Raw genomic sequence first — 27725 nt, 5'->3', positions numbered from 1 at the left:
AATGATAATTTTTAAAATTATAGGGTATGAGTACGACAAGAGTACGACATATAAAATAATTTTAAAATTATAAATATATAAAAAATCATAAATAAAGTCAAATATCATGATTCAAATTATAATATTAAATTTAAAACAATAAAATCATAAATTGTTTGTTTTTCTATTAAAAATATTAGATTACTTTCATGCAACTTTCTTAGTATAATAATAATTTAACAATAACTTGTTATTGTTTTATGATAGAGTGCAATAATTCAACTACTATTTTAATTTGACAAACTGCTTAATTGATAATATCACCCAAAAAATAATAGATTAACAAAATAAACATGAAAGGTTAAAATTATTGAATTGTTTTGAATTAAGAAAAAATAATAGAATATAAAAGTTCTGAAGATTAAAAAGGTTATTATACCAACCACATTAGATGTTCGTTTAATTTTTAACGACAAAGTAATCAATTTGTAATACTATTTTAATAATAGTAATTTGTTTATAACGTTTAGAAAAAAATTGTCACAAATTGAATGTCTTATAGTGCATTTTACCCAAAAATAAATAAACTAACCTTTTGTTGTACAATCCTGGTTTTAAGCAAAAACTCCAATTTCAAGTTACTTGGCATTTAGAATCTGAAAAAAAGTTTGAAATCAAACTCACATATGAATTAACTAACCTTTTGTTGTACCAAAATAAATAAATAAGGTTGTGGATGAAAATAAAAAAAAAGATTAGTCTAATGAAAATTTGAAAACTCTTTCTCCCACCTGCAATTACTGAAAACTGAAAATCAACTGGTTTCTTTTTCTTCTCTCTCATTCAATTCTGCAGAAAGCTAAAGACTCAACTTTCTCTCCCTTGTTATCCTTTGTTTCTTTCTTCTCCACTCGGTGGCTCGATGTCAGCCTCGCTCGGTAGGTTGCAAAAGCTACGCCACCTTGATCTACTTTCATTTTCTCCGCCTGATACCATCGGGGACGTCCTCGAAACGTCCCCAAATAAACTTCTTTACCTTTGTTCCGAGTAATCCACATCTTCAGCCGTCGCCGTCTGAATTTGACCTGAAAAAGAAGTAAAAAAAATATGAACAAATCCTCAAATTCTATGCAGATCAAAGGAAAGTAACATGAACAAGAAAAAGAAACCGATGATTTCTTCAGTAGAGGGGTTGATAATAGGGATGCGTTTCTTAAGCAAAGGCTCAGTCCAATTGCCGTTGATGAACAGTTAGGGATCGCCATTGCTGCTCAAGTGCCGTGTGGCGAGGTGAAGTGAAGTGGTGGATCGATAATTTGATACTTGATGTGATATAGGCCAATTAATAATGTTGCAGATGCCATTTTTATTCGACGAGCCAACTGAAAGTGATCTTTTTTCTTTCTTTTTTTAAGCTTCACCTTTTTGAATTTCAATGGCAATCTTTTGCTTCCACTGTGTGCGTACTTGTCGTTGATATATTTGGTTGTTGATGCTACTCCCACGTGTCTGGTGAATGTGACGATTAAGAATGTGCCGATGAAAACTCCCAGCAGATGCTGAGCATTGGCCGGACACGTGGCTATGTTTAATGGAAAGCTAGAGCGGTTTTGTCGGCCTATTTTATTATAACAACACATTTCCTATATTATTTAGAGTAAATCACATTAGATGTCCTTAAATTATATCAAAAATAATATTTTGTCAGTAAACTTTCAAATACTACAAAATAGATATTAAATTTCAAAAAGGTTATGGAGTGGTCATTAAGATTTATCAAATTGTTATAAGATGATCATTAAATTTATTATAAAATAATCCTTAAATTTATTAAAAAAATTATTCCTAATTTATAACATATCGGGGTTTTTTTGTAATAATTTGATAAATTTAATGATAATTTTTTAATATATGAAAGCTCATTAGTCAAGAAAACCAAATCTTACATAGTTCAATGATCTCTAGCATACTTTACCCAATTACATATGAAATTGACATCCTTTATCAATTATTTACCGAAATATTAACTAATTTGTGTAGTGAGCGTGCTCCTAGGACAAAAACATGTAAATGAAAAAATATTTTAATTAAAAAAATAGACAACATCTTTAACAAAACAAGGTTTTATTAAATAATAACATTTAACCTTGGTGCTGAAATCATGTATGAATAGTCATTGAATTTTGGATCAAAATTCAAAAGTTGAGTGATAAAATTTTAAGAAATTTAATGATCAAAACAAAAACATAATAAAATTTGTTTAATTTATCCATTCAAAATCTATAGTATCGTTAGAATCACATTAATTGACTCAACCAACAAATTAAACGAGGAAATGATTAATGTTCTACGTAGGTACTTTGGGTTCAAGGACTAGCTACTACATCACCTTCCTCAATTGGTAACCTTGTAATGTAAAAGATGAGAGATTCAGCGTCTCTAAAGAGGTACTCATTGGATGCGATCACGATGAAGAAAGCATGATGTATGATACATGGAATGGAATGACATAATATGCATAGTATGAAGAAACCATATATGTTAACGTCCCCTATCATGTCTACATGGAGCGTTCGAACCCCATTAGTGCTGTCAAAGAAGCTCGACGAACAGGCTTGCTCTAGGATATAGACCAGCATCTTTCAGTGTCATTCCCATTTGATCAACACTGTATACTCTTTTCGGGAAGCTCGATATTAGCCTGTAGTTTCCGATCCCGGGTAGTCCTAATGAGTCTATGTATCTGTAAATTGAGAGGATCTTGTCTGTGGAAGAGAAGCTCTGCTCTCTACTTACACCGCTAGGAAACCGAATCAATATCTGAAAATTCATCAGGTACTTTAATGTTTGAGAATCATGTTGTTCTGATTATAACAGTAAATTGGTTTGTAACAAGCACCTGAGTGTCCTTCCCTTGAGCAGATGAGTTCTGCCTTGATTTACTTGGTTGTTTCTCTGGATGCATCTGTCTAAGCTTCTCGTAATTTGTTTGATTGCAGACTTCTAATGGCTTTTGTGTTCTTGCTTTCCTGAGCTCTTCCTTTTCCTGCAATAAAAGAAAACACACACATTGTTCTTGTTAATCGATGTTCGTGTCCGAATATGGCTTATTCATGTCCGAATATGTGACACACTTGGTCTCTCCGTAAAGCAGCGAAATATGCAGCATCTTGTTCTTCTCGCAGCCGACGATCCGCCCTTAATTTTTCCTCCTCTTTAGCTCTGGCTCTCATCATTTCCTCTTCATTATTCCTCGCACTACTATTCTCTTCCTCCCTCCCTCTTGCACTAGTGCCGAAAGCAGACCCTTGCTCTTCGATTGTCCTTTGTAGAATCTCGACCAGCTCGGCTGGATCAATTGGACCCTCCATCTAAAACACAAACAAGGTAATCTCATCGTCGATACTATCGATCGAGAGTATTAACGAATGAGCAAATTCATGTTAAACCGACCTGTTGCAGCACAGCAATACTATTGCCAGCAGCCGGGGCAATCACGGCACAGAAAGGGAAGGTAGCAGGCTGGAGAGTTGCAGCCATTTGTAAACCCTCTCCTCTGTCCGCGATTGCTCCCCAGGATATGAAGTTTGCATCGAGAAACTGTACTACCGGCTCCGAACTCAAAGTCGTCGAACAAAACGAGGGGGTGAAGGGATGTTCAGGGGAGTGGAGATACATGAACATCAACTTGTGATCATCCTCGGCTATCTTTAGAGCCTGCATGAAACTACAGCAGTAGAAGAATGGATGCCTAGTGCCATATTTGTGTTCCAAACAGGCTAGAAAAGCTTGATCTTCGGGAACGGCTGCTGGGTGAAGTAGCTGTTGATGTTGTAGCTGTGGTCCCGCCGGTGGCTGGAATTGGTTTCTTCTACCCATTATTGCTCTCGAAAACCCTCCGATTATGCATCTTGGAAGGCATACTATCCGACAAAAAATCCCATTGCAAGACGGTTGCCTCCTGGTTCTCACACTTGCTCTTATCTTCCAGGACATTGCATAGTTGTTTTCTCACAAGAATGCTAAGGATTGATCAGATTTTAATTTATAGAAACGAGAGCTGGTCGTTTGGCAAGGAGGAAAATTTAGAAGAGGAACTAGAAAGTAGAAAGCAAAGTTGTTGATATTCCCTTGGGGAATTTCTCACTCGATCTGTCGTGATCAACTTTGTTACACACTTTAAAGTTGTTAAAGAGCACTGATTCGTACTGCCGGCCATTTGTACAGAACTCCAAGGAAGATGAAGATTAATTGGCGAATATTATTAGTAGATTATAATTTAAGATTGCATGTAGAATGTAATGCATATATAATTTTCGTAACATTCATTTTATAGGTAACCTTAGATTGCATACATAATCTCATATTCAGATTAAATTATATATGCATATATTATTAGCAGATTATAATTTAAGATTACATGTGGAATGAAATGATCAAAGATTCTTGAAGTTTCACCGTTTCCGCCATCATTGGGAGCGCTTTCTCTGCCATCTTAACCAGCTCTGCGTTAGGTTGGTTTTCTTTAAAAGTCTCTGGATTTTATCGTTGCTGATCGAATTATAACCCCTTTTTTTGGTTACTAATGCTATTTGATTCTTTACGTATTCATGGCCCTTGAATGTAGGTTTTGCAATAAATTGATTTCTGCCTGTTATTTGATAATCAATCAAATTATGTTGCATTCGGGATTGAATTGCCTAGGTCTTATATATACTTGCAAAGCGTAACTAGGATTGATATGTTGTTTTGGTTTCACAGAATTTAACATGTAGGACAGTTTGAATTTGGTGGAGATGGATATTCATATTTTTTGTGTTTGCAGTGGGGAACTTGTTAGGGGCATTGACGGGGCTCACGGAGAGTGGGTTCGTTCTAGGGGCTACCGTTCAGGCTATCTTCGGTGCAGTTTTCTCAATCTAAGTCTTTGAATCCTCTCTTCTTATTTGGCTGTCCAACGAATCCAGGATCCGATGGATTGCAAGCCTTCTAAGCGGGAGGCTTGTTCGAGAACTAATCGGCCCGGCTATGCTGAGTGCAATCCAAAAGTCAGATGGGTGCTGCCGAGCCGGAAATAACATTTGAGAATGACCACGTCTTTGACACTGCTGCTGCTGTTAAAGGATTGGCTAATGGCTAGAAATGTTGAAAGAATCCCAAAGATTATAATCACAAGCAATAACAATGCAGATGCTTTTGGGGGATAAAGTTTCATGCTCAGTTTTCCTCCGGGTCTAGTTCCTATTATTGCAACCCGTTCTTAGTAACATTTAACTAACCGCCATTAATGATAAATGCAGGACTTTCAGCCTGGAGAAACAGTGAGGAGCTTGCCCTTAAATGAAAAATGAAAAAAATACTTTAGGTACTTGAATGAAAAAATGGTATAATTTAGGTATTTATTTGTGATATAAGTCTAGTCAACTTATTGCAACATGTAAACACAGGAAAGTCTCCATCTACCATTGTCAATTTCCAGAACATGAGCTGATCAAAACAAAAAAAGGAAAATGACCCAGAAAAATGTCCAGTCCAGTCAACTTATTGCAACAAGTAAACAACAGTTCTAGGTATGTCAACATAATTTACAGAACCCAAAATCTCCAGAATTAGAGCAGGCAAAGATACTGGGCTTGCAAACTAAATAGAGTATGTCTCTCGGGTTAAAATGATACATTGTACATAAAAAATACATATGTAATAAATAAATAAATATTAATTAAAGGACTGCAACTTCTCTTTTCTTTGAAGATAAGAATCGAGAGCATCCCATAAGAGGATAACCGTGTGCTAGATACAACAGTAGAAGTTGCTAAATGCTAACCTCATCAACCGACATTAAGTTGCGGCACAAGAAGCCAGAGTTTTAGCACGCTGGTTAATTCCTCCTCCCCTGAGGGACAATGAAGGGCTATTTACTGAGCTGGCTTTGCTCACAATATTCGAGTCGAGAAATACAACTATGACTGTGATGTCATCATGGAAATGTCTGCGTATGCCTCGCTCAATCTTCTTCAAATCCGAGTATCGCATTTCTCTCTTTTTTTGCAGCTTCCTGCAAGGCAGCTTTCACAAGCCTCCTTGCAATCCCCTGTGAGACAAACAAACACAAGACAATTAATATCAAATACTTTTTTCCATGCACCTCACTAACAGGGCTCCTCGACAATGATATGACTATTGCCACATTGAGAGTTAATACATTAGAATCCACAAGTCATTCATATCCCTACTGTCATTCTATAACAGTTCCAATAACACATATAGGACAAGACAAACAAAATATGGGGGATTGGTTGCTAAGGGCTCATTATAAGCTCAAATTGCAATAGGACAGTATAACTTCAAGTTAAGATGAAGATTCATTGAAAAGCAAATAAATATGCACAATTTAGCCGCTTGGTGTCGTACAACATAATTCATGCAGTAATAAGTATATTATAACTAGCTTAATAGTCCAACCACACTAATTCTCCACTAAGAGAAGTATTCTTACATTGCTTGGATGGTTTTGGACTATGTCAACTGCATCCTGATTGCTGAGATGTTCCCAGAGTCCATCAGAAGCAAATATGATAAACTGATCATGAGGTTGGAGTTCATGTGTAGATATTGAGGGTTCAGAACTCAAAATTGGCTTTCTAAACGTTTCACGAAGACGAAACTTTTGATATAGAGGTGCCCTGTTGTATTCGGCCTTTTTAAGATAAACATCACCAATAGATCTAGAAACCTGCAACAGAAAGGTTTTGTCAATGTTACATGTATATTAGGACACATAACATCCCGGAATTTATATTATCTATTGCTGATTAATGGAAAATGTTGTGAGCAAATAACTTGGTTAAAAATATAGCTTTATCAAAGGAGTGCTTTAGAATTACAATATTGACATAAAGGATTAAAAATAGACTAGATCTCCTTCACTTGGTTAACTTTCGGTTCAGTTAAATTTTACATTTTAGTTATTTCAATCCATTTATAGCATTAGCAATATCAAGAAAATATAACTTTCAAAGAACCTTTAGTATGCCTTCTACTAATATCCAAACAAATAACTTACCTGTATCAGGCCCTTTACACGCCAAACATTATGCTTTAAAACTACAATGTAGGAGTCATCAGGATGCAAAGAACGCATCTCCTGCCTGACAGACTCTATTGCTACATTATGCTCAGATGACAGCTGGATTGCTAGAACCTCCCCGGTTGCCTTGACAAGCCTACCAAGCACAGCACGAGAATCGCCAACGTTAGCAATGTAAAGGGTCCCATTGCAAACAACACCCACCAGGCAACATGATCCAACAGCTGCAATCTGGGGATTCATGAGCCATTGTTTTGCAACAATAGAGAAAAAGCCCTCTTCTGTTGCTTGATATGCTTTCTTTATAACATCGACAGACATTGATTGCTGCTCCGCGGCGAACCCTGCAAAACAGTATCACCAACTGGGTCACCAAGTCATCAACCAGATTCTCATCCTAGAATTTTGGCACTCAATGAACTTGTAGTGCGAGTTCAATAGCTCCTCCTTGACACTGCTAAAACTACAGATTTATGCATTAGAAATCTACGATGCCAGAAATTGTTACAGGTCCCAAGGTCTCTTACTCTTTAGATGCTGGAACAGATGATCATTGATATAGCGTGATGTCTCGGGGCCACCATGACCATCATATACTCCTACAAAGGTACCTAATGGACCAGACTCAAGAGTGCTCAAGGAACCAGATTCAATCTGGCTCTGATCCTCAAGCAGATTGTTAGCCTGAACAACAGCCATGGAAAACTCACCAGTCAAGTGTTGCCCTTTGTCTTTGTACCAAAGGAGCCCATCTTGCCGGCCTGCTGCATCCGAACCTGTGTGGACCGATCGGCCCAAAGATGGCTGCCAGCAGGCACTCAAAAAATTGATCAACCTTGATAACATCCCTCATCTCACCACAGCCGGCCTCCGATTCCTCCTCGACATCCAAAAATTGGATGCAGCAAACCCCCAAAAATAATAAACTCCCACCAGAGTCCTCTCCTGCACGCCAAAAATAAAAAACATACGCACAGCTGTTAAATCAACACTCAATTGAACAAATAGTAGCTTAAACAACCAATCGTCAAACCGATCCCTTAACGACCCCGAAAGCAAACTTATGACCAGAAACCGAGAACCCAAGCTCAATTCCGCACAAAAGTATAAAATGAGGGGGAAAAGGAAGAAATCTTTAGCAAATACTGACAATTAAGTTAATGAACAAAAACGACAACTGTTGTGGCCAAAAGGAAAAGTGAAAAACAAAACAGGGAAAGTCAAATCTACCTTTTACATTCCCACAATTGAACAAAACAATAAAATTCGGTTAATACAAACGAAGTTCCAAAGCTATAGATGCTCAGTAACTAATCAGAATCATATTTTAAAAGAAGAAGAAAATCAATCACATAAACAAATTCAAAAAAGGAAAAATAAAAAACTCACGGTAGAATTCAGCTGTTTCGTACTGTAGTATTCAGCTACTGAATGATAAAGCAGATGCAATCGACGGAGGTCTGAACGGAAAAAAGCAGTACTTGTGGGGTTCTGAAAGCGTGAGATCTAGATATCCATCAAATCAAACACTCTTAGATCGATGGAGATTTTTTTAAAAAAAACTTTGGGGGTTTCCCCTTCTTCCCTCTATTTGCTTTGCAAGTAAAACAGGAGGGGAATTAAGAATCAGCGAGAAATAGAAAGTATACGAAATGAAAACTGGGTTTGGGTGTTTCGATCTTTCTCCGTGGACAAAAAGGGTTTATAAATGAAAACGAACGAAGCAATGGGATGGCTGAATGATAGGCATAGCCAGCAACGCATACGAGCAGCTATGGGCTCCACACACACATACATACATACATACATATATTTTTATTACTTTATTTTATTTTAATTTATGTTATGTTTAATTTGTATTTTATAATAATTAATCTTATTTATAGAGATTTAGAAACGTTTTTTTTTATTATTGTTAATTATTATAATTATATTTGTATCATCCTAAAAAGAATAATGAACGCATTTATCGGTTATATAATCTATTCATTTACTCTATTATAAAACCTTAAGAAAATACTAAATACTATTTTTAAAATGATAACAAATTTATTTTTAATATTTTATTTTTCGTATTATTATAATAAAATATTTTCATTTAATTACTAATTTTTAAAAATTGAGTGACCTAATTGCATATTTATCATTTTCGGGGTAAGGCTCCTGGCCCGGCGCCGTCCTGGATCCAGGTGAAGAGATAGGTGTAGCAAAATCCTTGAATGCAAACGTACACGTGTACATCCATGTGAACATGCAAGTGGCAGATATTGTGTGGATTCGTAATTAATATTATTGGTGATATTAGTATATAATACACACACGTGCCCGTCTTCCTAAAATCTAGACAGGTAAATTATCAATTACTCGTTGCTTTCGTATAACAGAAGATACTGTTTAAATCATAAATTCGATCTCTTGATTTTATTTAGTTGATAAATAAAATTGATTTAAAAAAGAAAATTATTATCTCTTCTTTGAAATAAATAAAGCAAATGGCAAAAAGGTTAGAGACTGGTTGAGCCACAAATTTCAGTGCCACGTATACACGTGTAAGGTAGGTATTCTTTGTTTTTTGATAAATCACATTAATTCAATGCTCTCAATATTTTTTTTACTTTTAATCCAATTAAATAATAAATACGTCAACAGATTGCTTTTTATTTTATTTTATCCATTTTGTGAAAATTACAACAAAAAAACTTTTTTTATACAACCGATGACTGTTGTGTTGACTCTAAAACGGAAAAATTGTGCTCAAGCGCACATAGGGACGGGTACAAGGTAAGACGAGTCCAATTTTTGTCCCATGTATATATAAGCATTATAGTGATTATTCCAGACTGAGCAGGAGATTTTTTATTCTAAACTCTACACCAACTCCTTGCTTTACAAAACTCATCTCAAACATGAGTCTGAAAAAGAACTCCAATCTTATAAAGTCGGGTCAAAACCGTCGGGTATTTTGGCCCTCCGTAAGCGCACATGATATAGAGTCAGAGACGCTATGCAGAAAGGTTAAGGAGCATTAGCCTCATCAAGAACAATGCAAAGAATGGTGGACCAACTAAGGGTTCTTCAATAACTTTTCATGACACCCACTAAAGCTAATCCTTCTCTGGGAAACTCTCTTTTCTTACAATCAACCTCTGCTCAGAAACTCGAAAACGCGTCTAAGATCAAATGGTTCCATGTTGTATCTCACTCCGTGTTCAACATGATTCTAAATTATACAAATAAGAAAAGCATTTAAGCAGCAGCTCGACTCGACAGGCAGGACATACATATGGCTCAATAATATATTAAAAAGAGTGAAACTAGGAGCAACATTTGACAAGCAATTTTCTAACTAATAATAAACATAAAATGGAAATCATTCCCGGCCATTGTCTGCAACGATGAAGTGTTACGATCTTACTCGACTTGCGCTTGTCTTTAAAGGCATAGCTCAGTTGTGCTATGACGAGCAGTACAAGTCGGCTAATATACGAAATACGAATGAATTAAACGTGATCATCTAGCACCAGAGGAAGAAGTTTCCTGCAGCAATCGAGTAGGAATGAACATAAGAATTGTCTGCGTAAAAAAATGCATGTTAACATAATGTTGTCAATTACCTCAATCTGCTCATGGCTCAACACAATTTCAGCCAACTGAATGTTTCCACTAAGCCTAGTTGCCTTATCGGATGGCAATAACGAAAAACCATCGAGAAGTTTCACACACTTGAGTCCCCATTTGACCATTAGGAACTCAATAAGATGATGACCCGCTGCACATTATCGGTCAGTATAAACAAATAAAGAACTTGATTTTGGAGAACAAGACAACAGTCCCCATCATAATTTCAGTATTGAATCCAAGATGCTCTGGACAAAAACATATCAGAATCCAAACGAGACAGAATAGGAGAAATAGTACCTTCGATTATGATAAGTTGTTATGAAAACCGAGCCTGGATTACTTTGGAGCAGAAATGTCACAGTAGCAAAGAGATCATCAAAGGCTTACCGACACAAGTCGGTTATTGTTTTGTTTCAGCATCGGTTAATTGATTCCCAAAAGAAAAGGCAAAATAACTAGCATATCGTAAATCGATTTTACCTCGTGCATCATAAAGAACATCAGCCCCAAGAATAATTTTCGGGTGTAAACTAAATATGGATGCATCCCAAACTCCCCAAGTCAGTCCTAATACCTAGAAACAAAACTTAAATCCATAAAAACTGATTCGTCAGGTTGATCAAGTAACAGAGTATCCAAGCAATCAACATAAAAACATTTTTATGGAAGAAACTCACTTCACACTTCAGTTTGTTTAGGTCACAAACTGTTCTCATGTTTTCCAGCACCTGAATTTATATCAAACAAAACATGTACATTCAAAAATATTAGTTGCAGTAATAAATAATCAGTTTAAGCAAAAGCAAAACTTAGTCCGATCAAAGGATATAATCAAACAATAATCTCCACCAAAGTATTTAGTTTTGGATAAAATCGTCAAATTTCAACTCAAAGAGACTACATCAATACTACCTCCAATCTATTTGCATCGTCGGTAAGGGTGACATTGGAGCCAACTTTGGCAGCTATCAATCCAGGTAAGCAAGTTCCCGCACCAAGCTGCAGAAGAAACAAATATCAAAATTCGAGAGACAGTCACCAAAGCTAAAATTTGAATTTATTATGAGGAATACCTCGACTACATCGTTCCCGGAAAAGCGCGATCTCTGTTGCCAAACATACTCGGCCAATACGATGCTACAAGGCCAAACGAATAAGCCATAGTCTTCTTTCATGTTCTGAACATTGTAGAAATGAAAATTACACCCAAATCCTTAAAGCTTCTACCCTTTCCCCTTTCAGAGTGTTTTGTGAAATAAAAATAATAATACCTCAACAATCGATATGGAGAAGGCGGTTTTCTCAGAGTCGCCGAAAAAATGACGACTTATCGTCGTCATTTATTGATAGGTCACCGTAAAAATAATAATTCCTTTTTTTTGGGTCGATCAACTTGTTGACTCAAGGAGAAAGAAGTGAAAGTAAAACTCCAATTTTGATTTAATAAGGGTTTGATATGTCTGCAAATATTAACACCGGTAATTAAAATACCTCCGCTGCGGTGACAGCTGTGAATCACTCACCGTAACCAATCATTCTTCCACGAAGCATTCTTCGGGCTCAAATTGTCCGAGAAGAACCGGTGCCGATCGTTGTTATTCCTTTATCGTCCTCGTCGACCGCTACGATTCAGCCACTTCCCAGCAGTTTGAAGAGGAAGGCACGGAGATTGTAAATGCTGGTCCCAATATCAGTGCCGATATGAAACCGGTTTAGAACAAACCTTCCAACCGCTTCTGGGTCTGATATATGGAAGCCAGCATTTGGCCCATTATCTGGATCACTGTGGCTCTTTAAACAAATCTCAAATAATTTAAGTTGTGATGTTAAATAAAAGTTAAATTACATGTATATCAGAATGAAAAATTAAATATTAAAATAATATTCATTATATGTTATATATTGAAATTGATATTTTTAAAATTAAACTTATAAAATTTAAAAGATTAAACTTGTTATTTAATATTTTTATGAATAATTACTCTAATTAGTATTTTTAAATATTTTAACCATATTTTTATTAAAATTTGTGTTTTTAAATATAAATTGTGAATTGTCTAACGATCAATATTTGTCTTCGATATAATACATATCATGCCAATATTTTTATTGATGGGATGTTCACTGGGTGAATCAAGTTTTCCCGCCGTCGAATGCAACACTCATTCTAAACTGTTCGATCGCTCCTGTGGATAAGGATACCTTGGTCTGGGGAGGCCACTCGACGAGTGTCTACTCTGTCCACTACGGTTATAGTTTTCTTATGCGGCCTTCTCATCCGGTAGTCAACTCTGCCCTTGTTTCGTTGTTGTTATCGCGGCTTCCACTCCCTCCAAAAGTTCGAATTTTCGATTGGAGAGTGGCACATGAAGCCTTGCCGACAAGTCATCGTCTCGCCTTAGCTCAGGTTGCAGACGGTCATTGTTGTGTCTGTGGCGCAGCTTCTGAAACTGTCCTCCGTGCATTAAGAGATTGCATCGATGCTTTATCCATTCTGTGAGCCATGGGGTTTACTTCTGCCTCATTCTTCGCACCTCAGTCATTGGCAGGTTCTCGGTTACAAACTCTACTACATGATTTGTCCCAACCACAGTTTTTGCTCCTACTTATTTTACTTTGGAACATCTGGCACCGTTGTTGTCTCACCATGAGAGTCGACCACTTACAACATGACAGGTGATCCACTCCAGTACAACTCTTATTTCTGCATATTCCACTACGGTTGGACCTTCATCACTGTCCTCGTTTGCATAAGCACAAGTTATGCATATATATTATTTTTATTAAAAATAATGTAAGTGTTATAGACATACACATATATAAGAAGTTTCTATTAAAAAAATGACGCATTACATTAAAAATTATTACTTTTTAGTATCAAAATCCCCTAATATATACTCATTACGAATTGAATAATATGATTGAAAATATAAATCTTATGTTAGACGTCACTAAATCCTATATGAGTTAATTTTTAATAAAAAAATAATAATATTCATAATTTTTAATGTAATTTAATTTATTATAATATTCGTGTAGGTCTATCTTTTCGGTAAACTATCTAATATCTAAACTCTTAATTGAAACAATAATAATAAGCAATTTGGAAACAGGATTAAAAAAGGCCAATAAATTAATGAATATGCTTACATGGCATGCTTTGATTGGAGCATAGCCTATTTACCTGAAAAATAAATACTAGTAGTTCAGTGAAGTAGATAATTAAATCTTACAGCTAAAACGAAATGGAAAACCACTTCTAAATGAAAGCGGTAAAATTATCCAAAAACAACCTTGGTTTTCAATGGCAGTATTGTAAAAAACCCAATATTTAAGCAAAGCAGCTTTGGAGAAAACGAAATTTAAAAGAAAGAGAGAAGCAGAGTTTTATACCGCTCTTCTTCTTCTTCATTTATTTTTGTAATCTTGTGTTTCTTTTCCGATCAAATCTCTATTTTTTTGTGTGGAAAAATCACAAAATTTACATTTGCATTAGATTGTGTCGGAGGATCTAGATGCTGTTGGCTCTGTCTAGAACCATCTAACCCCCCATGTGCCTAATTACCTCATGACATGTCTGACACACTACACTATACGAGTTGGTCAGCTTGCGCACCTGGTGGCCCACTTCCTCACCAGGTGGTGCCTTCAAACATTTGACTTGTACACAATCCATCTTTTGGATGGCTTGGCCACTCACCCTAGGTGTGTACCATATGGCCCTAGATGTCTTGTCTCGTATTGGCTGTTGCGCATTGGCTCTGAAAATAGAGTTATTGTAGTATAAGCATGGAAAATTTCAGATAATTTTTCACCTTAAACTTTGAGTCTAATTTTTCACCATAAACCTTATCCGACTTTATCCTAGAAAAATATGACATGAATTTAATTTTTTTAAAAAAATCAACCTTATAATATCAAGTCCGAACCTATCATATTCCATGAGGATAATTTTGGCATAGAATAGAAAAAGGGAATTCTAATACATCACTGTTGATGAAACACTTCAGAATCATTAAGCACAAGAAAAACACGCAAAAACACTTTTACAAGGATCAAAAAGAATGTTACATGTATCAATAGTAAGACTTATTCGTTCTTTTGGTGTCCCTCGTTAAGTAAAACCAGGCATCCACCCAATCTAATACTACGTAGAGGCAATTGCAAAAATATTATTCATCATTAGAACACTGCATTTCCGCATCAAACATCCTCGTATAGCATCATTGACACATACGACCGTTCGTGGGGTTAGGGAAGTTGACAAAGAGGATAAGTTAAGAGAACAGGGCAGGGAAATTTAGTTTACCAAATGCCTTTTATTATAAGCAGGCAGGCAGCCAATCTCACAACGAAACCAAAAAGCTTTGAAACTTTAATGCTTTAGCAGCCAAATTGTCCCATGCATTAGGTCATTCTTAAGTGTAAAACAGCACTCAATGAAATTAGCCAATAGGCATTATCAGAAGTGGTTTCGGAATGTTCTCCGATAGATTTTCCGAACAGACTAAATTAATTGCTCACAATATCCAGGCTTCACCACTAATCAACCTGTTCTCATTATGATGTGAACCCCACTGTCGGTATCCACAATGTCACTTATCTCACCAACCTTGAGATTATATGTTGCATCCTCGAACGGCTTTTGCATCTGGCCTCGACCAAAAGGACCTGCACCAATAAGTTGTATAAGATTTTGGTTTGGATTATGGCTTTGTAATGCTGATACAAACTAATGAAAGGTCACAGATAGTTAACGATAAGAACTGAATGGCACATTCCTTGCAGGATGCTGATACATATTAACAAAAGGTCACGGATAATAACAATAAGAACCGAGTTGCACATTCCTTGCACGATATAGACAGAAAATTACACTAGTATATTAATGTTTCAATAGATCGGCAGTATTCAATGTCTATGATGACATAAAATATACTGCATGAACACATTTGTACAATTTGCTAGAATTGAATGATAAGCTAACTTTCATTGTGGAAGAACTGGAATGCCTTGTAACCTTGGGATCAATTCATGTAGTCAAAACTCAATCAAGAACAGGAACAAAGAAGAGTTATTGAGAAAACTAAAAGTATCCATTTCAAACATGTATAAAAGTCTATTTTTATCTTTCTTTTCCATAATCTCAGGAAAGGAATTTAACCTTGTAAGACATTAGTCGAAATATTACTACCATGAGGAAGGATATAATATCAGATAAAAGACAAAAAAAGGTCAGATGTAAAGGGCTGTCATTAACATATTGGATATCTCTTAAGCCAATGAGTAACCATTACATCTCTAATTGCAGGGGATCCCAAAATTCTAATATCTTAACGCTTGAAACCCTAATTTCAACAACAAAGTGTTCGAAACGCTAGCGGTAACCAAAGTGTCCCGTTAAACAAACCTATAACTATATGACTCAATTAAAGACTAACGTCTCAACATCTGTATTAACTCCAAGCATCTTTTTTGCCCTCCAATAATTCAGCTTCCCACAAGTTTCTAAGCAACCAAACAGCAAATAGAAACTATATAGTTCCAAATCCGAGCCTCTATTTACATATCTAAAACTAAATCAACAACGGAAGCTTAAAGCTTTTGCACCGCAATGAAAGGCAACGGACTAACCGAGATCACCGCCGCGTTTAGCGGAGCTGCAATCGGAGTAGCGTGTGGCAACCTCATCGAACTTCGCCTTGCCGGAAACGATATCGTCACGGAGGAGCCTGAGCTGCGAGACGGCGGAGTCTCTGGTCGTGGCGGAGATTAAGCGACCTTCTGGATCCTTCCACGAAGCCTTGCGGCGAGAACCTTGGTGTTTGATGAGTATGTGAGATGCCCTCACTTGATTGGCCGCCGTAGACGATGACATCTTCCTGTTTCTTCTTCAACTAACGATTTCTTTTCTCCAACCGAATACTCTGTTTTCGCAGTTTTTAAGTGACTGAAACACAAAAGAGGAAAAAATTAGTTACCTGCAGAATTTGTAAAGTTAGCCGGATATTATCTTCTAACGTGTCGTTCTCTCATCGCTTACAAAAACAATTAATTATGTCCAAAGTTTTAGGGGTAAATTGCAAAATTTTATCATTCAACTTTTCTCTCACTACTAATCCCAAAAAAAAAACTTTTCTCTCACTATTATTTTAACTCACCAAGATTTTAAATTTAATCGTTGCATTTTAGACATTAGATTTTAGGTAAAATCAACGGGATAATACGTTGAATTTTTTTTTCACGAGATAGTACCCTCGCCCGATTAATTACTCAGATGGGGTGATCTTTACAGTCCCCATATAGGTCGCCAGGTGCTCCGGGCGACGTCCCTGTTAGATGGGATAGGTCGCCATGCACGCCCAGTGACCTACCAGGTCGCCATGCACGCCCAGTGACCTACCAGGTCGCCATGCACGCCCAACGACCTACCAGGTCGCCATGCAATCCATGCATCCCCAAAGGTCGCCATGCGGTCCATGCTAAGAGTCTTCTCAAGTTGCTGCCTCATCACTCCTTTGGCAAATGCCTGAACAATGTTGATGGTTTAGACATGGCCCTTTCCTTCTATCATGAGTGTGTAAATGATCTCAAAAACCCAAAGTGGTGGGACCATTTACATTGCGCCATGTCTCATTACAAATTCGTCCTCGCAATTGAAAATACTGTTACAGAGAGCTATGTGATCGAAAAGCAATTTTACGCTCTGGACTCTGGTGCAGTACCTATCTATTTTACAGCAAAATGAGTGTTGGACTGCATGGCGACCTTTGGGGACTGCATGGACTGCATGGCGACCTATCCCGTCTCACAGGGACGTCGTCCGGAGCACCTGGCGACATATATGGAGACTGTAGATATCACCCCATCTGAGCAATTAATATGGCGAGGACACTATCTCGTGAAAAAAAAGATTCAGCGCATTATCTCGTTGATTTGGCCTTAGATTTTATATTATTCCATCAATATATAATTAGTAAAATTACAATATGATATAATATAATATATGATATGATATTAAAATGATATTGTATTAAAAAAATAAAATTTATTTTAAGATGATATTATTTTAAACTCCTATAAACTCATCAATTGGAACGATTGCAACTTAAGTAGTGGTCCAGTAATTTTAAAGGACAGACAAGGTGGTGGCAGCATAGATGTTCTCGTTGGAACGATTTGTGCAGTCAGCGAATGGATGTATGAGTTTATTTTAGAGACGGATTTATAAAATTTTAAGTATGAATGGATTTATAAAATTTTAAGAGTTGAAAATATATTTTTAATATAAAATATATAAGAATTTAAAAAACTTTTGGGGAGCAACCATCCCACCCACCCTCTCTAAGTCGATTCCTGTGCAGCCCCTTCCTTGTTAACATGGATCAATTTCAAATTAACCAACGTTACACACTATATACATCGTTTTCTCTTTTATCTAATTTTTTCTTCATATTTTTATCGATGTAATTATTGAAAATTTTAAATTAAACTTGGATAAAAACGATGTTAGTAATACAAAAATCTTATATTAAGTGCACAAAATTACTGTAAAAGTTCAAATATAATTTTACTTTCATCCTACACTGAAGAATGGAGTTGAGGTCTAACACAAGTGTGTTGTTATCGTCGTTCATTCTGATTCATGTAATCGTGTTAATGTTTGTATTTTTCTTGAGGATATATTATCAAAAAATATAAAATAGCTTTGGTTTATTTTCTCTAATTTATAAACACACAAAAAATAATTTTTCTCTATATTCTCTACATGTGTCTTCTTTCTTGTGAATTGAGTGTTGTGAAAATATTTGTCGACTAAATATCTTATTTTGAGAAACTAATATCGATTGTTTTTCATTTTATTATTTTAATTGTATGATTATTGAAGAATTTTATTAATTTTAAAATTGATTTTAATTTATGATTACACCGATCAAAATAAATTTACTTATTTTTTTAGGATAAACAAATTCTCCAAGGTGGAGATTTGTTAGGTATGGCTCATAAATATAACAGTAAAGAGGACAGGAGATGGAGCGGAGTGAACGAAGCGAACGCAACAACAAAGGTCTCATAAATAATTAATCTTACCCTGTTTGATCAAAACTTGCAAAATCAATTAATTATTAGAAAAGATAAAATAATAATGCAGGTTTTGAAGCAACGACAAAGAGGTTAACGAGAGTTGGACCAACCATGTAATAAAATATTAATGCATTGTTTTCTATAAAATTGAAAAGTTGATATGTTATCATTTTCTAATATATGATATTTTACCATTTATAATTATTTTATTTTGCCTGATTTAGACGTCACATCTTATAATTCAGAACTTCTAATAAAATTTGAAATATTATATGAAATAAATAATATATATAAGAGATCATTAAATAATATATATAAGGGATCATTAAATCATTTTAAAATGATTGTTTTGATCACTAACTTTTAAAATAATTATTAAATTTATTGAATTAATACAAATTAGTCATTAACCTTTGAATAATTAAAAAATAATTTAAAAGGTTATAACGATATAATTTGAAAAATTAAAGATTTAAAATGGTAGTGTGAAATAATTTTGAGAATTAAAAATGAAAAACTTAATCTATAATAAAAAAGAATAGGGAATCCAGTTATCAAATACTCAATAAGTCGGCCTGTGGGCCAACTTGTATGTTGGATCGATGGATTAACTGATCAACATATAAAGTGTATCAAATCAGGGGTAATTCTGAACACTTTGTAAATGAGATATTATAAATAAAAAATTTATAAATTTAATGATCATTTTGTAATATTTAAATAAATTTTAATAAATATTTTATAAAAATTAAAAAAATTAAAAATCAAAATAATTATTTTAGTATAATTAAATTATCTATTATATATTTTACATATAAAACGAAACCTATATGCTCATACCAATCTAATATTCTTTTAACCAAATCGGGTCCCCACAAACCAACCAACTAATTACCAGCGTTTGGCAGCCATATTTTATTAGTAATTGTTTCAAGGAATTGCTCTGAAGGGAGGGCTTTTGAATCTTGGCCGTTTTTCTATTGATCATTTCCATCTTGCAAAACGAACGGGCCCACCCAAGTGCGGTAACACGATGCTTTTCATGGACCTAACTACACCATCGTACTCCACTTTTGGAGGTGCGGAGAACTAGCCCATAACACGCTCCCACATGTCAAATGGGACCACAGATCCGCCAAAAAGGTCAATACGCCGTCGTCTTTTGTGCTCATTTCTGGGAGTTTTAAAATGTAGCCAACCCCGCTTCTCTCTCCGTCCTGTCTCTGTTGGGTTCTTTCTCTCTTCACTATGTGAATAGAACGAAAACAAAATATAAAAACTTCTCTCGGGAATGATTCTTTAACTATTCAAATCAAATTCCATCTCAGTGATCGCCGGTAATCTGCGTTCCTTTCCGGTAAGTTTAATTTTGTGAAAAAATGTTTTCATGGTTTCTTTCTATTTAAATATCAGTTTAATCTTCGTTCTTTCTTTTTTAGGATATTGATTTTTGAAATGGACCAACGAGGATGGCCATGGAAGAAGAAATCTTCCGAGAAAGTTGGAACTGAAAAGCAGGTAGTTGTATCGGATGGAACCGGTGTTTCTTTGTCTTCCTTAGCATCTCTCGGAGAGCAGGTCTTTTTTTAAAAAAAATATTTACTAAAAAAGCCGTTAAATGAAACCGTTTATGAAACTTGCTCCTGATTGTGTGGATATTTCTCTCTCTCTTTTTTGCCGTTTATTGATAGGAAAAATGTAAGAAGGTAAATTATGTTCAAATATCCATGGAGTCATACGTACATTTGAGTGGGTTAGAGGATGACGTTAACAAGTTAAAGGATGAAGTCAAATCATGTGAGGATGAAGTAAAGGGTTTGAAAGGGAAACTATCGGAAGCTCATTCAGAGATTAAATCTAAGGATGCTTTGATTAGCCAACATGCTAAAGTTGCTGAGGAAGCTGTTTCAGGTATGTGTTGGAAAAATTAATGCTCACTTGAAATTCTACCGTTGAGAGTGATGATTTGAAAGCTTTTATGTACATTTTTTTAGGATGGGAAAAGGCAGATGCCGAAGCTATTGAGTTGAAACGGCATCTCGAAAATCTTACTCTCTTGAAGCTTTCGGTAGAGGATCGGGCTGCGCATTTAGATGGTGCGCTTAAGGAGTGTATGAGAGAGGTCAGGAGTGTGAAAGAGGAGAGCGAGCAGAAATTGCAGGATGTGGTTCTAGCCAAAACTATACATTTTGACAGAATAAAGCTTGGTTTGGAAGCGAAAATAGCTGAATTAGATGAAGGGCTTTTGAGAGCAGCTGCTGAAAACCAAGCGCTTTCGAGGTCATTGCATGAGCGGTCGAATTTGATAGTTCAGATTGAGGTAGAAAAATCTAAAGTGGAAGCTGAAATAGAACTTATGAAGACGAACCTTGTGTCACGTGAGAGGGAAATAAACTCACTCAAGTACGAGCTGCGTATGGTTTCTAAGGAGCTTGAAATTCGCAATGAAGAAAAGAGAATGAGTATGAGATCTGCAGAGGCAGCAAACAAGCAACATTTAGCAAGTGTCAGCAAAATTGCTAAACTGGAGGCAGAATGTCAAAGACTACGCGGCCTAGTTCGTAAGAGATTGCCAGGGCCAGCTGCATTGGCCCAAATGAAGCAAGAAATGGATAATTTTGGTAGAGATTTTGGTGGACCTCAACTTAAAAGGAATGTAGTTAAGAATCCTAACCCGAATTTGCCTCCACAGATGGAATCATCCGCTGGCAGCTTGCTGCAATCCCAAAAAGAGATTGATTATCTTACTATGCGGTTGTTGGAGATGGAGGAGGAAACAAAGATGCTTAAAGAATCTTTGGCCAGTCGCAATAGTGAACTGCAGGCTGCCAGAGAGACGTGTGCTAAGACAAATCTCAGGGTTAAGAGCTTAGAAGCACAAGTACAGGCCCTTGATCATCGAACAAGCTCCCCAAAGTCGAGCATTGGGCACCCTGCTGGCGATCTTTCTAGTCAATATGCTAGCAATGCACCTAGTATCATTTCCATGTATGAAGATGGGATTGATGTCGAAGAACATTCGACGAAATCTTTTCTACCAGCAACCTCCGGTATCTCTCATCTGGTAATGGAGCAGAGTAGTCATAAAATTCATAAGCAAGAGAACTCCAATTGCTTGGAATTGATGGATGACTTTCTAGAGATGGAGAAGTTGGCACGTCTGTCAAATGATGTTGGTGGAGCTAATGCTGTTTCTAGCGATCCAGTTAATTCTGATCAAGAGTTTGGTTTTAGTCCATCATCAAAGCTGGAATCTTCAATTGCAAGATCCTCAACAACGGGGCTTCAGCAGGATGTGGAAAATTCGCCCTTCCAAAAGCTTCAGTCAATGGTTTTTACAATTTTTGAATCTAAAACTAAGGAGAAGAATTTGGGAAAGGTCTTGGAGGATATCAAAGGTGCTATTCTGGAAGTACAAGGTTCTCTGTCTCAGCACCCAGTCACCTATATATGTGAAGGAGTTCAATTGGGTCATGGTCCTTCCGATCGAAAGGATGTATTTGAAGAAAGATTGATTTTCTTAGATGGAGATGAAGTTACAAAGCAAAATTTAGCATCTGCGATATCTCAGATTCATCAGGTTGTACTATCAGTAGGTAGAAAAACAATGAGAGTTCAGGACCCTCGTACCGATGGCCATGCGCTATGTAAAAGATTAGATGACTTCTCTGTCTTTGTGGATAAGTTTGTATTCGACAATAAGGGTTTGGTTGACTTCATCTTAAAGCTTTCTTATGTTTTAGCTGAAGTAGATCGACAGAACCTTGGTTTCCTGGGATTTAGGGATTATAATAGAAATGCCAGCGAAAATGATTGCGTAGACAAGGTTGCTTTGCTAGAGAATAAGGTTGTACAAGATAGCCCATCAAAACATGCATGTGCTGGAGGGTGCCATCTTTGTCATTCCTGTTCGGACTCGGATGTGCTTCATAATGAAATCTTGGATCCAAGTTTTCAACCCAATGTTCCATCATGCTCATGCTTATTCAAAGAGTTGGAACAACTGAAATTGGATAAAGAAAAAATGACAGTGGATCTTACAAGATGCACTGAAGATCTTGATAATGCAAAGTTGCTGCTTCAGGAGACAGAGAATAGGGTAACTGAACTGAAGTTACAGTTGGCTTCCTCTCAAAATCTCCACAGCCTCGCCGAAACTCAGCTGAAATGTATGACTGAGTCTTACAAGTCACTAGAAGCGCGTGCACAGGAGTTGGAAGCTGAGATAAACCTTTTACAAGAAAAATCAGCGAAGTTAGATGATAAACTACAAGAAGAAAAGCGTGGCCATCAAGATGCCCTGGCTAGATGCAAGGATCTCGAGGACAAAGTTCAGAGGTAAGCAATTAACTATTATAATGCTTTTGAGTTTTGATGATACTGTGAGCAGATATGATCTCTAATAGGAAATCACTTGACCTTATAAGGAAAAGGGAATTTATCGAATCAATGAACTAAAGAACATTCCAAAATGATAAACCACTATTTGTTAGTTACCGGTTAATTTGATTTTGCACTGGAAACTCCACCAGTTAGTTCATTCTATGTTATATTACATGAATCACCATATTTTGTAGCATTTTGTCTTTTAACTTTCTGTAAATTCTCTTGTGTTGATAAAGGAATGCAACCTCCTTTCTATGTCCGTCATCAACGATAGAAGATTCTGAGATGAAGATCAACCAGGTATGCAGCTATTAACCGAGAAAATGTGGAAACCTATAATCAACTGATGACCTTTCAGATATGCTGTTATAAGAGCCTCGAGGGTGATAGAATGTTTGTTACATGCTATCTCTGGCAGTTACTCTACATGCACTTATGTTGTATAGAATGTTTGTTATCCTTCTTTAGGGGTGATTGCACTTTGTTGCACTTATGTTGTATAGAATGTTATCCTTCTCTAGGGGTGATTGCACTTTTTTGCTTGACCTATTGTTTTGTTCTTCATCGAATAAAAGGCCGGAGGCTTGTGAATTAATCAGAGTATTCCTTCCTTATTTGGTGATTTCGGAATTAGTTAGCTCGAAAGCTTTAGCTGAAAGTGTCGTCCTGTCATTCTCTTGGCAGGAAAGAGATATAAAAGATGCAGCACAAAAGCTCGCAGCATGCCAGGAGACAATTTACCTTCTCGGGAGGCAGTTGCAGTCTTTGCACACTCAAAGTGACGAGCTGTTGGGTGAAAGTTCAGTAGAAGGCAGAATAAATCGTAGCTGTTCAAAGGCACAGGATATTTGCTGTACCGATGACCTTGAACACATTGAGACGGACATCATAGCTTCTGCAGATGTGCAATCCGTTAGTGATGATTCCTTGCATTACGGTCATTCCACATCAAGTCCCCTGGATAATGACACCAATCTTTCACCGAGGTCTCTAGTGGGCTTGTCTCACCTCAATCATACCCGTACGAAGTCTACATTCTCTGCTTCTACTCTTGAGCAAGAGAAACACTCACTTAGTTTTGGTCGTCTCTTTTCCTTGAAAGGGAAGAACGAGTAGTTGAATTGTGTTGTCTAGCTTTGTATAGATTTCCAGATTAATGGGCATAGCAATCGGCTAGCCCCATCTGTCCTAGATAATATTTCCTTCTCTTTTTTGCTGGGATTGTAATTGAGTTCTAATCGGAACTCGAACATTCTAGAAATCATAGTTATGTAGAAATTAAATGGCAGATCATATGCCCATATTAAGTATTAACCAACTGCAGTTCACTCCAAAATGTAAATAAGACCCGCAGTCATAAATCTGAACCGACATGTCTGAACTACGACATGTTTTCATATTTTCATTATCTTTCTTCAATCCCTTAACCAATCACATCAAGGAATTTTTTTTACAATAGAATAGAAAGTTGCATGACTTTTTCATTTCTCAGGTTGGTAACAAGTTAACATACTATTTGCCTACAATCAGTACTCTTAAAAGGGAATAATTCATAACTCGATCTGGAAATAAGGTTGTTAAGGCTAATATCCACATCTTTAAATCTTCTTCACAGTTCACTTTGTCATCCCTAATATAAACTCGATGAGTGAACTTCGATACTAACCTACCAGAATCATATACATTCGTAACTGGAGGCCGGTTTCAGTGGTTGAAGCATCCCATCAGTCACACTCAACTCTCTTCTCAGCTTAACAATGTGGGCTTGCACCTAAGAATATCATGTAGTATAAACAGTCAGAAGATATCAGTCATTTGCCCAAAAGTTCATGAAAAATGAAATAGCAACATCGAACAACTAAATTAGACATGCGTAATTACATGTAAAAAGCCTGTAAGTCAGGCTGAAAGCTCATGGAGCAGACCCACTATCATGGCCAAGAGTGTAACTCAACAATTCATAAGAACATGGTGTTAAACAATGCTTACCTGTACATTTGGCTAGACTTCTGTATAAGCATATGGTATCCTATTCATAACTAACAGTAAACAGCTAGTATATATACCGGAACACTTCACAATGGCATGACCAAGTTAATTGCAAACACGAAAAGTCATTGAGCTATTCTAACCTGCTGACGAGCTGAGGCAAGTTTCAACAATTCATCTGCCTCTGAGAAATTCATAAACCACTGACTGAGTGGATGATCCTTGGTATCACCCCTTCCCCTGTCATTCATATTTTCAACTGGTGCTGCAGATAAAAGTGAACTGATCTTAAATAAAAGATTTGACGAACATGAGTTGGAATAGAAGGCAAAACAAGTAAATTTACCCGGAGCAGGCAAGCTAAACCCAGCAGGCAGTCGTGGCACGTGAATAGCCGGATGATTTTGCACACGAGCAAAGAAGCACTCAGAAGGCTCTGGAAAAACAATCTCATTGTATGATTCCATAACAACAGGTTTCTTGGTAGACTGTGGGCCAGATTCATCTTCAGGATATAACTTCAAGAAGTGAAACCTACAAATATCGAGCCTAGTTAGTAAACAAAGAACCACATTAAGTACGCAACCGAACAAATGACTCACAAATCCAATTTCTTGTCGCAAACATCACTGTGGAAGAAAAGGCTAATTCCAATTTCAAATTCACCCCAACCACATTCCGATAACTCGAAAGGTGGTGATTCAACGACCCTTGTAGGGTTATTGAAACTGGGATGCAGTTGAAACACAACATGCTTTATCACTGCTCCGAGATCTTCATTTGTCGCCCCACGCACATAAACAGTCCACTTATGTGACTGCGACCTAATTGAAGGAGACAAATCTATTCAAATATTATTCTATCACAATACAAGGGGAAATGTATATTATGGAAAAACATACTTACTCACTAGCCTTTCGACCAAGATAAAATGCGATAGTTCCATAAACAATTGGAACACAAAGCTCAACATCTTTAACTCTCCTGTTTGCACTCTATAAATGATCAGAACGAAACAAATAATGTCACTATAATGAAGAGATTTACAAGCGTTAAACAAAATTCAACATTTCCCTTTTCTTGTTTTCAGATGTTAAAGCAGAATTCTGCTTTATCTGTAATTAGAAATGGGAAATTTCAGTTCTTATAAACTTGAAATCCTTCACAAAAGAGACTTTTAAGTATTAAAAAACTTCTACAACGTCCCTAGTTTCACGCAAATGGATTAATCTTACTAAAAAATTGAGGAACACAGAAAAATCGAGACGATGTTTTAGTAAGAAATGCAGATAAATGACACCAAAAGCTATTGAAAAAGCTAAAAAAGAGAACCTTTTTGTCGCTGTCATCAGTAGTTTTGCCAAGTTTGATGATGCGCTGTGGCTTAGAAGCAGAACCACCATCCACAACTTGGGCTTCGGTAACCGTCTGAGGCATTTCAGCAGAGAGTTGAAGTGGGATCAAAACCAGAAGCCAAAACAAGGGTTTTCACTTTCAGTTCCCGTATCAGAATTTACGGACCCTTTTTGATCAATTTTGAGGGGAGAAATGGGGGTTTAGGCCCTTTAGTGGGGGGGAAATGGATGAAAAAGAAGCAATCGCGTGAGATTCCGAGGGGCATTTTCCATTTGTCTTTCTTGCCACGTCAGCTTCCATCTGGCCAAGAATAATATAAAATAATGTTTAAGATTGCCAAAATATTCAATAAATGTCTTTTTTCACAGATAAATATATTGTTTGAAGTATTAACTATTGGGGATTGCATTTGAATTGAGATTGAGGTTAATAATGGAATGGTAGGATTAGTTTTAATTAGAGATAGATATGGGTCAGGTTAGGTCGGGTTTTTTGATCCACCCGACTCGACCCGAGAACAATAACTCCTCCACCCAATATCGGATCCGACTTGCATGAAACAAGATTTCACCCGATTTGAACCTGACCCGACCCAAAATAATAATAAAAATATTATTTTTATTTAATAAAAATAGTGACTTAATTGAAAAAAATAATATAGAGAGATGTATTATTGTAATCATTCATAAATATATAAGGTAAAATTATATTTTTCAGGTGGGTAGAGTATTTTTCACCATAAACCCGAACCGAACATCATATTTTAAAAACTCGATCCGAACCTAATTTTTTTTAAAAACTCGACCCGATCAGATCGAAAACCGTCGGGTTCGGGTCCATGCCCATCCCTAGTTTTAATGATTCAAAGTAGAGATACAAATGAGTGACAGACACAATAAGACCCGATTGTCGGTGCTGAAAAACCAACCAAATGAGTGACAATTCATCCAACCACTTGAATGTGTATTTAATTTATTAATAGATTGATTTAAATTAAATATTATAAAAAATATTATACATGTGACAATATAAATTTAGTTTATTATATTTATAATGTAAATATTTAAAGTTATACTTTTACATAAAAGTTGATGAAAAACTAAAAATATATTTTCAGAAATAACTTTATTCTAGAGAAATTGTGCACGTTATTGAAACTCTCTAGGCGCACGTTAGCAGGCCTAATGGAGAGATTTTGTAAGTGAAATCTTCTCCGGTTAAG

The 27725-nt window shown here is 36.3% G+C and overlaps 5 protein-coding genes and 2 pseudogenes across 9 annotated transcripts; 2 read left to right on the top strand and 5 right to left on the bottom strand.

Annotated features, from left to right (window-relative positions):
• Positions 1 to 2517: 2517 nt before the first annotated feature.
• LOC120135822 (plant UBX domain-containing protein 10-like) lies at positions 2518 to 4048 on the bottom strand. The gene is made up of 4 exons (XM_039152014.1): positions 3433 to 4048; positions 3114 to 3350; positions 2879 to 3025; positions 2518 to 2799 (listed from the first exon to the last, which is right to left on the bottom strand). The coding sequence occupies exons 1-4, from the start codon at positions 3973 to 3975 to the stop codon at positions 2572 to 2574; spliced, it is 1155 nt and encodes a 384-aa protein (XP_039007945.1). The 5' UTR covers positions 3976 to 4048; the 3' UTR covers positions 2518 to 2571.
• Positions 4049 to 4399: 351 nt separating this feature from the next.
• On the top strand, positions 4400 to 5330 carry LOC120135843 (annotated as a pseudogene).
• A 217-nt stretch (positions 5331 to 5547) lies between these two features.
• LOC120135820 lies at positions 5548 to 8804 on the bottom strand (annotated as a pseudogene).
• Positions 8805 to 10563: 1759 nt separating this feature from the next.
• On the bottom strand, positions 10564 to 12397 carry LOC120135821 (methyltransferase-like protein 23). Of its 4 annotated transcripts, XM_039152011.1 has the most exons (8): positions 11959 to 12395; positions 11761 to 11865; positions 11600 to 11686; positions 11365 to 11415; positions 11168 to 11261; positions 10985 to 11069; positions 10681 to 10835; positions 10564 to 10603 (listed from the first exon to the last, which is right to left on the bottom strand). In XM_039152011.1, exons 1-7 carry the CDS (start codon positions 12025 to 12027, stop codon positions 10817 to 10819), a joined length of 510 nt encoding a protein of 169 aa, XP_039007942.1. In that variant the 5' UTR covers positions 12028 to 12395; the 3' UTR covers positions 10564 to 10603; positions 10681 to 10816. The 4 variants fall into 4 exon arrangements, with proteins under 4 accessions (XP_039007942.1, XP_039007941.1, XP_039007944.1 ...); XM_039152010.1 differs by lacking the exon at positions 10564 to 10603 and having other exon boundaries at positions 10681 to 11069; positions 11959 to 12147; positions 12211 to 12397; XM_039152013.1 differs by lacking the exons at positions 10564 to 10603; positions 10681 to 10835 and having other exon boundaries at positions 11053 to 11069; positions 11168 to 11273; positions 11959 to 12390.
• Positions 12398 to 15110: 2713 nt separating this feature from the next.
• On the bottom strand, positions 15111 to 16655 carry LOC120135988 (peptidyl-prolyl cis-trans isomerase Pin1-like). Its single transcript, XM_039152111.1, has 2 exons — positions 16322 to 16655; positions 15111 to 15358 (listed from the first exon to the last, which is right to left on the bottom strand). Exons 1-2 carry the CDS (start codon positions 16563 to 16565, stop codon positions 15234 to 15236), a joined length of 369 nt encoding a protein of 122 aa, XP_039008042.1. The 5' UTR covers positions 16566 to 16655; the 3' UTR covers positions 15111 to 15233.
• Positions 16656 to 19958: 3303 nt separating this feature from the next.
• Positions 19959 to 24368, top strand: LOC120135964 (filament-like plant protein 5). Its single transcript, XM_039152097.1, has 6 exons — positions 19959 to 20129; positions 20212 to 20350; positions 20464 to 20683; positions 20767 to 23110; positions 23395 to 23458; positions 23843 to 24368. The coding sequence occupies exons 2-6, from the start codon at positions 20228 to 20230 to the stop codon at positions 24272 to 24274; spliced, it is 3183 nt and encodes a 1060-aa protein (XP_039008028.1). The 5' UTR covers positions 19959 to 20129; positions 20212 to 20227; the 3' UTR covers positions 24275 to 24368.
• A 285-nt stretch (positions 24369 to 24653) lies between these two features.
• LOC120136052 (transcription initiation factor TFIID subunit 14b-like) lies at positions 24654 to 26721 on the bottom strand. Of its 2 annotated transcripts, none has more exons than XM_039152168.1 (6): positions 26480 to 26721; positions 26054 to 26142; positions 25750 to 25971; positions 25494 to 25681; positions 25291 to 25412; positions 24654 to 24929 (listed from the first exon to the last, which is right to left on the bottom strand). In XM_039152168.1, exons 1-6 carry the CDS (start codon positions 26582 to 26584, stop codon positions 24834 to 24836), a joined length of 822 nt encoding a protein of 273 aa, XP_039008099.1. In that variant the 5' UTR covers positions 26585 to 26721; the 3' UTR covers positions 24654 to 24833. The 2 variants fall into 2 exon arrangements, with proteins under 2 accessions (XP_039008099.1, XP_039008100.1); XM_039152169.1 differs by having other exon boundaries at positions 24660 to 24929; positions 25291 to 25406.
• Between the last annotated feature and the right edge of the window lie 1004 nt (positions 26722 to 27725).

This window comes from Hibiscus syriacus, unplaced genomic scaffold (assembly GCF_006381635.1).
Source record: "Hibiscus syriacus cultivar Baekdansim isolate YM2019G1 unplaced genomic scaffold, ASM638163v2 tig00110621_pilon, whole genome shotgun sequence".
Taxonomy (NCBI): Eukaryota; Viridiplantae; Streptophyta; class Magnoliopsida; order Malvales; family Malvaceae; genus Hibiscus; species Hibiscus syriacus.
The sequence above is the reverse complement of the archived record's forward strand: the minus strand, read 5'-3'. Positions and strand labels throughout refer to the sequence as shown.